General features: G+C 49.1%; 1 protein-coding gene across 1 annotated transcript in view; it reads left to right on the top strand.

The window, feature by feature from the left end:
- The window catches only part of LOC139762796 (FRAS1-related extracellular matrix protein 1-like), a 4,073-nt gene extending 3,790 nt beyond the window's left edge, over positions 1–283 (top strand). Inside the window, exon 3 of the mRNA XM_071687952.1 lies at positions 68–283. Coding sequence (XP_071544053.1) covers positions 68–283 — 216 coding nt within the window. The remainder of the gene's footprint in view (positions 1–67) is intronic.
- Positions 284–9,676: the final 9,393 nt, after the last annotated feature.

Raw genomic sequence — 9,676 nt, 5'->3', positions numbered from 1 at the left:
CTTTTTTAATGAATGTATTTATATTTTTACGTTGGGAGTGTAACATTGAGGTCTGTGTCTTTCGCAGGGAGATCTGGCGACTGTCTCGAGCAAGGGCCTGGCGCGATGGTTTGGGGCAGGCCTAAGAAACCTTCCAGACTATGCTTCCGGCACGCTCTTCTGGGTGGGTGGGACCCTCCGCCCATACGCCCACACCTGGACTTGGACGGATGGCTCAACGCTCAACGTCTCCGGTAAACCTTCGAGTTGGCTGGCGAAAATTCCAATAAGCCTTTATTTTTAAGTCCTTTGGGGGAACACGTAGGGAGAGACAGAGGACAGAAGACTAGATGGCCTTTGATGGGGGTCATCGACTGGAGGGGGCCGTTGATAGTACGTGGGAGTACAAGGTAAAGCAGGACGATAGAAGACCAGCTGGTCTTTGATGTGGGTCATCGAATGGAGGGGGCAGTACAAGGTACAGTAGGACAACAGAAGACCAGGTGGTCTTTGATAGGGGTCATCGACTGGAGGGGGGCCATTAATTGTACTTGGGAGTCCAATGTACAGCGGGACGACAGAAGACCAGATGGTCTTTGATAGGGGTCATCGACTGGAGGGGGTCATTGATAGTACGTGGGAGTACAAGGTAAAGCAGGACAACAGAAGACCAGATGGTCTTTGATAGGGGTCATCGACTGGAGGGGGCCATTAATAGTACTTGGGAGTTCAAGGTAAAGCAGGACGACAGAAGACCAGGTGGTCTTTGATGTGGGTCATCGACTGGAGTGGCCATTCATAGTACTTGGGAGTATAAGGTAAAGCAGGACGACAGAAGACCAGATGGTCTGTGGTGAGGGTTTTCTTCTGGAGGACACTGTTAATATCCTAATTCCTAATTTATATACACAATGAAGTAATCAACAATTTCAGATATTTCCCTTCAAAAGATTACTTTCATGTAAGATAGAGAGATTAGAGCGAAAGCCCCATTTAGAAAGTGTTTATACCCTATGAATAGGCCGTTAATTTTCCCACATAACACTCTAGAAATTATTAGACAGAATGCTACATGTACTTGACATATATATATATATATATATATATATATATATATATATATATATATATATATATATATATATATATATACACTTAAAACCTCTTGATCACAATGGTACAGCTCTTTTATCTTTGTTCTTTGCAAATGATAGCTTGGCCTTTGACCCCGACCTTTAGGTGTCTGGTCAGAGGTGTTCCTTCGTACCTGAAGGTGTCTTGGAACAAAATTCATTCGTTTCAGTTGCGTTTACACAAAGCTATGTTGTTGTGTTGTTTTAATACTGAGTTTGGTGGCCACCATGGGCGCTGTCTGTTCTTGTGTTCTTGGAGCGGGAATACAAGATGTAGAGGATCGTCTTCTGGTTCGTCCTGCCTGGTTACCATGAGCGGACGAGAGGCACAGGTATTGTGACGTGGTTGGCAACCGGACGCACACCAGCGGTCACTACAGAGGTGTGTGTGGGTGTGTGGTGGTGAGGTGTTCTGGTGCTACGTCGACATTCAAGTGGGAGACTCTCTCTCTCTCTCCCTCCCACCTCCCCGTCTTGGGTCGGCAATGGTGGTGGGGCCACGACCCGATTGTCTTACGACCCTCTGGCCTTCTGTTACTCCTCCCGCATCCTCGTTTGTGGTTGACGGGCAACATGATGAGAGATCCAGGGACAGTGTGTGTGTGTGTGTGAGGAAGTGCCTTGGGGGGGACGTCCAGTGTGAGGAAGTGCCTGGGTGGGACGTCCAGTGTGAGGAAGTGCCTAGGGGGACGTCGTCCAGTGTGAGGAAGTGCCTAGGGGGGGACGTCCAGTGTGAGGAAGTGCCTTGGGGGGGACGTCCAGTGTGAGGAAGTGCTTGGGGGGGACGTCCAGTGTGAGGAAGTGCTTGGGGGGACGTCCAGTGTGAGGAAGTGCCGGGGGGTGGGACGTCCAGTGTGAGGAAATGCCTTGGGGGACGTCCAGTGTGAGGAAGTGCTTGGGGGGACGTCCAGTGTGAGGAAGTGCCTGGGGAGGGGACGTCCAGTGTGAGGAAGTGCTTTGGGGGACGTCCAGTGTGAGGAAATGCCTTGGGGGACGTCCAGTGTGAGGAAGTGCTTGGGGGGACGTCCAGTGTGAGGAAGTGCTTGGGGGGACGTCCAGTGTGAGGAAGTGCCGGGGGGTGGGACGTCCAGTGTGAGAAAGTGCCTGGGGGGGACGTCCTGTGCGAGGAAGTGCCTAGGGGTGGGACGTCCAGTGTGAGTAAGTGCCTGGGGGGGACGTCCAGTGTGAGTAAGTGCCTGGGGGGGACGTCCAGTGTGAGGAAGTGCCTGGATGGGACGTCCAGTGTGAGCAAGTGCCTGGGGGGGACGTCCAGTGTGAGGAAGTGCCTGGGGGGGACGTCCAGTGTGAGGAAGTGCCTGGGGGGGACGTCCAGTGTGAGGAAGTGCCTGGGTGGGACGTCCAGTGTGAGGAAGTGCCTGGGGGGGACGTCCAGTGTGAGGAAGTGCCTGGGTGGGACGTCCAGTGTGAGGAAGTGCCTGGGGGGGACGTCCAGTGTGAGGAAGTGCCTGGGGGGGACGTCCAGTGTGAGGAAGTGCCTGGGGGGACGTCCAGTGTGAGGAAGTGCCTGGGTGGGACGTCCAGTGTGAGGAAGTGCCTGGGGGGGAAGTCCAGTGTGAGGAAGTGCCTGGGGGGGACGTCCAGTGTGAGGAAGTGCCTGGGGGGGACGTCCAGTGTGAGGAAGTGCCTGGGGGGACGTCCAGTGTGAGCAAGTGCCTGGGGGAGACGTCCAGTGTGAGGAAGTGCCTGGGGAGGGGACGTCCAGTGTGAGGAAGTGCTTTGGGGGACGTCCAGTGTGAGGAAGTGCCTGGGTGGGACGTCCAGTGTGAGGAAGTGCCTGGGGGGGACGTCCAGTGTGAGCAAGTGCCTGGGGGAGACGTCCAGTGTGAGGAAGTGCCTGGGGAGGGGACGTCCAGTGTGAGGAAGTGCTTTGGGGGACGTCCAGTGTGAGGAAGTGCCTGGGTGGGACGTCCAGTGTGAGCAAGTGCCTGGGGAAGGGACGTCCAGTGTGAGGAAGTGCCTGGGGGGGACGTCCAGTGTGAGGAAGTGCCTTGGGGGTGGGACGTCCAGTGTGAAGAAGTGCCTGGGGAGGGGACGTCCAGTGTGAGGAAGTGCCTAGGGGGACGTCCAGAGCTGTGGCGGTCCACCAGGACCAGTGCAAATGGTCATGTTTACTCCACTGCACCACAGCAGGTGACCACGGTGAGAACACCCGGTGTAGGGGACCACGGTGAGAACACCCGGTGTAGGGGACCACAGTGAGAACACCCGGTGTAGGTGACCACGGTGAGAACACCCGGTGTAGGGGACCACAGTGAGAACACCCGGTGTAGGGGACCACAGTGAGAACACCCGGTGTAGGTGACCACAGGTGAGAACACCCGGTGTCGATTCTTCTTCTCCCCCTGCGGTACGATCGTCCAGTGTGGCCCAGGATTGGTTATTTGTGGATTCAACTTTTCAGCGGTGATCTGGAACTCCCAGGGATGGACCAGAGTCCTGAGTCGTTTCAAGTTAAACTTTGTGTGAAAGTTGTGTCGGCATTGGATGGGCTCCGCATTGGTGAATAGCTTACGATTCAGCGCGAGTGAAAGTAGACATGGACTTGATGAAGGTCACCAACGAATCTGAAAAGGGTAATAGTTGGTGGACGGAAAGAATTTTTTTCAGAGATTCCAATTTGATAGACGTGAGCGAGTGTTAGAAGAAAGCATTGAGCAATATATGGCTGCTCTTAGGAATATGGCAAAATCCTTCGGGTTTTGTGACTGTATACTTGATAAATTGCTGGTAATGGACCAGGTGATAATTGGTATTAGAGATGATAAGACAAGGGGAAAAAAACTCATCTCTCAAACAGAGGTTAGACCTACAGTCTGCTATAGACATTTGCACAGCCATGGAGGTGTTGGCCAGTGCTGAGGTGCAAGGTTGATAGAAATGGAAGAGGTCGTACATAGTGTTAATGTACAGGCAAAAATCTTAACACTGTCGGATACAGTCAGTGTTGGAACTAATGTTTGGACGGTACAACAATGGCAAGATCAAAAGCACACACTAAACATGTCTAGTGAGGAAGATAGGGAGTCATCTAGCCACTGATCTATTGCCAAGATAAGTTACAGTTTGTCGCAAATTCTGTTGTAGGACTCACGAGTTGATCAAGGTGAAAAATGTCCCGCCTTGGGGGGGCGTCTTTGTGATAGTTGTGGTCTTAAGAAACCATTTCGGTGCCTCACGTGTGTGTCTGTACAGCAAGAATTTATGCTGTGTACCTGGACAGAGATAACGAGTCTACTGTAAGTGATACAGAACTAGTCAGTTGTGTTCTCTGCCACACAATCAAAAAGGTATCTACTGTAAGATCAATGATGAACCATTAGAAATGCCAAATTGATTGTGGTGCTATTGCTACTGTGTTACATGTTAAGGTTATCATTACTGCTAAGGTGTTGAAAGAAAGGGTTACCCTACAATTGTGGGACAGTTCTACAAAGAAGGCAGTGGGCAGATCTTCTGTAAGGTTCAGGGAATTCCCGGACGGGACTGGAACATGATGTTTGATATAATATTGTTGATTGATGACACTAACCTTATACCATTACTTAATGCCGGGTCAGTAGTTAAGATGGAATTAAAAAAACCATCAATTATGATCATTTTGACAGCATCAGTGTAGTAAAACAACCGATAAATTTGTGTACAGAATTTCCTGCAGTGTTTGATGGCCATCTGGGATCATTGCCTGGTGGCCCTGTTGCATTTTGAAAATATCTGGTGATGCTAATTGTGCTCTTCGGCCAGCCAGAAGGATCCTAGACGCCACGAAACAAGGAGACGAAAGGGTTTTGGATGAGCTACCAACAGGAAGGTGAAATAAATCCTGTGGATTAGACCAAATGGTTGGATGACTCAAATGCATCTCACTACAAAGAAAGTCTGGTGGTTCTCAGCGTGTGTATTGGCCCTAGACCCTTAAATGTAGCCCTGAAAAGGGAATATTATAAATTGCCAGTTATAGAGGATATTCTACTTGATCTGAATGGTGCAATTCATTATTTTCCATCTGTGATTTAGAGGCTGGCTACCATCCTTGTGAGTTAGATTACGAGTCCAGTTTGTTAACCCAACTCCATTTAGGTGATACATAGAAGGATGCGTTTACCCATTGGCCTAAAGAAGAGCAGTGAAATATTTCAAAAGAGATTACATCAAACTCTACAAGGCTTGGAGGTGCGCACAGTGTGTAGATGACTTACTAGAATACAGTGATGAGGCAAGCTGTGATCAGAGATGAGGAAGCTTTTAGCAAGGTGTGCTGGGTTAGGAATAAAACTCAAATCAAAAGAAATGTCAAGTTCTATATGCCTGAGGCTCATTTCATGGGGGCATGTGGTGACAAGTAAGGGACTTGGGCCTGGTCCTAAAAAGGTGGAGGCCATTATGAAGATGGAACCACTTAGGGATAAAGATGATGTGCAACGTTTGGTCGGCGTGGTTAACTGTCCAAACTTCTGCCCAGGTTAGCTACTGTATTACGTCCTCTTGCCCGTCTGGCGGGAAAGGATGTTAAATGGAAATATGGAGGAATGCGGAGGCTAAAGCAAAACTATCAGTAATTCAGTCAGATGCCAGAAACAAGGGCGTTGGCGCAGTATTGCTGCGGGAAGACTACCCCTTGTGCTACACTAGTAGGGCATTGACTGATACAGCGAGTCGGTACGCTGTTATAGAGAGAGAGAGAGAGAGAGAGAGAGAGAGAGAGAGAGAGAGAGAGAGAGAGAGAGAGAGAGAGAGAGAGATGCCTGCCATTGTCAATGCGCGAGGGAAAATGGCACCAGTTTACATATGGTAGGTCGGTGTATGTGTGTCTACAGACCACAGGCAGCTTGAAAGCATTGTGGTAAAGTTTTAGACAAGGCCCCGAAGAGGCTTTATGCCATGTATATAAGAGCCCTTACATATAATAACATTGGAGTAAGGTACGTGAAGGGCAACCAAATGTTCATTGCTGACACATTAAGTAGGAGAGCCCTACTCACCTGTTCAAAATGGGGACTCCGACGAGGAGTTTGAAAATATTCGATGCCTGTCACCTTTCTGACGATGGCTGGTGATAGGATAGACTTAGTCAGGGCAGAGACTAATAGGAACATCACATGGCAGACTCTGAAATGTGTTATTCAACATGGTTGGCCTGATCAGAAATCTCAAGTGCTTGGAATTGTCACACCATATCTTGCCCTGAGAGATGATTGTCATGTGAAGATGGTCTTGTCTTTTGTGGTTAGAGACTCGTCATACCAAAGCAGTAACGGCCCGAGATAAAGAAGGACATACATGTTAGCCATGTGGGTATTGAAGGATGTTTACGCAGAGCCAAGGAGAGTGTGTATTGGCCTAACATGAATGCTGGAATAATGTCCTTGGTGCAGTGTTGTGAGGCAAGAAATATCCCCTTCAAATGAATCCCTAATAAGTCATGAGCTCCCTGACAGATCTTGGAAAAAGATTGGCACTAACCTGTTTGAACTAAATGGCGAGTATTACCTCATAACTGTATGTTATTTTCTAACTTTTGGGACTTTGATGCACTGTATGACACTACTGCTCAGTCTCTTGTTATGAAAATCAAGGCACGGTGCTACGGAGGAGTAGATGCCACATGAGACATTCATACGAGTTTCCAGTAAGACTAATGAGTGGTGAGACTGTCACAGATGTAGCTGAGGGAAGACCTGAGCAGCAGGTGATGTCAAGTGAAGATATAGCCACGGGTGATGCTCATGTGAAAGAGGAAGGCCTTCACGATTATGTTCTGAAACAGGTGTACCATGTCAGTAACCCCGATGTTCCAGGAGGGATGTTGGGAAACGAAAGTGCCATGTCAGTAATCCCGGTGCTCCAGGAGGGATGTTCAGAAACAGGAGTACCATGTCAGTAACCCCGTTACTTGTGTTAGTGTGTCAAGCCTTCTAAGAGGTTCTCTGCTTATCAGTTATTAGATGTAGCTGTAAATATTTTGTCATTTTTTTTTTTTTTTTGTATATATTATGTATGCATGTACAGTTTGTAAGAAAAAAAAGGGAAGAGGATGTAATAGTATTCAATCATTTTAGTCGTGTTTACGCGAAGCTATTTTGTTTCTGATTCCGAGTCTGGCCGCAAGAGGCGCTGTATGTTGTTGTTGTTCGAGTGGAGCACGAAGACAAGATGGAGAGGATTGTCTTCTCTTTTATTCATCCTGGCTGGTTATCGTGAACAAACAACGAGGCACAGCTACCGTAACAGGGTTAGAATATTCATATATTTCTTAAGGGTAAGATTCAGTTCCACTCTCGACGTATCGGTGAGGCATGAAGTCAGCACAGGTGGTGATGTTATCATTTGCGTTGGCAGAGGTTGGGACTGTGGAAGGCCGGCAGATGGCTGGGGAGACTGCATCGCTCTGCCTCAGTCTTCAGGAGCTGTCTACGGCGCCGGCCCCTAGGACACGGCTTCACCGTCAGCCGCCCCTCGCCCTCTCCGCCCACCAGTGTGACCTCTTCGGCGGCTACATCTGCGCGAGGAGAGTCCCAGGTAAGACGCTACTGTCTAATGATACCGCAACAGAAGCCCTGGAGCAGCCCTCTCCCGGAGCTTCATATATCAGTGATCTGAATGTATGAATATGACTTCAAACACCTTTATGATGATTAACATGAGCAAAATTACCTCTCACATGCTGACGAAACTTCATCTCTATCCATGTTTGGTGACAGACCCTCCAGAGAGGCAAACCTTTCACATCCAGGGGTACAGTGGCAACTTGACTACCCCACGTTACCCCTCACCTTACCCCAACAACCTCCACCGGACCCTCACCCTCCGTGGGCCCACCAACTCGCGCCTCGTCATCACCTTCCTCAAGCTGGACCTCGAGTACCAGCCCCAGTGCCTGTATGATTACGTCGGCCTCCAGAGTTCCCCCGAGGACCATATGGTGCGCTACTGCGGCCGACATACAACCAACATGGACAGGTGAGCTTTGACATAATTTGATTGTTGATATCGTTAGATTAGGCAGGTCAGCTGACACACCACCCGAACGGCACTGACGTGGGATTATATGAGACAGGTCGGTTGCAGGCCAGGTCGGTTGCAGGCTTTGACAATGTGGTGAAATCAGGTCTCCAGGAGGCAGTGACAACATTGATTAAGGAGCTGACAACACTAAGCTTATGAACAAAGTGATGCATATATCTTTAAACATGAACAGTCCAGTCTTCAGTTGTGTTGGCACGAGAAAAGGTAAACTGGCAGAAACGACAATTGAACTAGTTCCTGATGTAGACAGCTTAGCTGTAGACGTGGGCAAGTGGGTTGACAATATTGACAGCTGACTTATTGACTGCCTCTGTAGGCATGTATGCTGCCAGTATGTATGGCTATGATGGTAGTATGGACGAGTATGCCACCAGTATGCACAGGTATGCTACCAGTATGGGCAGGTTTGATCCCAGTACGGACAGGTATGGTGCCAGTATGGCCAGTTATGCTCCTAATATGGGGAAATAATCAGCCATTATGGACAAGTATGTTGCCAGTATATTTGGGTATGCTGCCCATATAGACAGGCGTGCAGGCAGTATAGACAGATATGCTGTCAGTATGGTTGGGTATGCTGTCAGTATTTTGCTAAACAGTGCAATGTTTCTTGAGGGCCCCATGTGCCGTGTCCAAATCAAGTAATGGTATACAGTATTCACATGTACGAGATGAAGATTGATGGCTTACGTCAACATTCTGAAGGAACATGCCATTGTTGAGGATGACACTTTACGTTTGAGTGATTTCAGAGGCTTGCGTGTTGGCAATCCACAATAAGGAATGAAGAACAGATTTATGATTATAGATAGTTATAAGTATAGAACGTTATGTGAAGCCTGTTGATTGGTGCTGGAGCGGAGAGGGTTTTGTGGGCAGAGCCAAAAATTTGGTGGTGATTCTCAGGTTCGACTTCGTGTCACGGAGCAACGAGGCCGTGGTGACCTTCCACTCAGACTGGTCAGTGGTGGGGACGGGCGTGCGTGGTTGGTGGCGGGTGGTGGACACCTCTACCTGCCCCCACCAGGAGCTGACAGAGCCAGAGGGCGTTATAACCTCCCCAAATTTCCCAGAGTTCAACCTTGCTGACCTTCACTGCACCACTGTCATCACTGCTCCAGGTATGCAATACCCTTCCTCTCCCCTCCACCCACAGTTACCTCCTAAGATGTGCTAATCCCCAGTTTTACTTCCCCAGGAGTGCTTGTCCCATCCCTGCATCCCTAGGAAGTACTTCCCCAGGATTGCTTGTGTCATTCCTGCTCCATAGGAGTGCATGTTCCATCCACACATACCCAAGGAGTGCTTGACCCAGCCCTGCTACTCCAAGGAGAGCTTTTTCCCCAGCAGTGCATGTTCCATTCTGCTTCCACAAAGAGTGCTTGTTCCTGCAGTCCTCAGGACTGCTTCATCCAGCCCCTGCTTCCCCAGGAGTGCTTGTTGGGGCAAGCTCTCCTTGAGAAACAAAGTTAAGACAAGCACTCCCATGGAATAAAAGGCAGACTAGCACTCCTGGAAAA

This window comes from Panulirus ornatus, chromosome 44 (genome assembly GCF_036320965.1).
Source record: "Panulirus ornatus isolate Po-2019 chromosome 44, ASM3632096v1, whole genome shotgun sequence".
Lineage (NCBI taxonomy): Eukaryota > Metazoa > Arthropoda > Malacostraca > Decapoda > Palinuridae > Panulirus > Panulirus ornatus.
The sequence above is the reverse complement of the archived record's forward strand: the minus strand, read 5'-3'. Positions and strand labels throughout refer to the sequence as shown.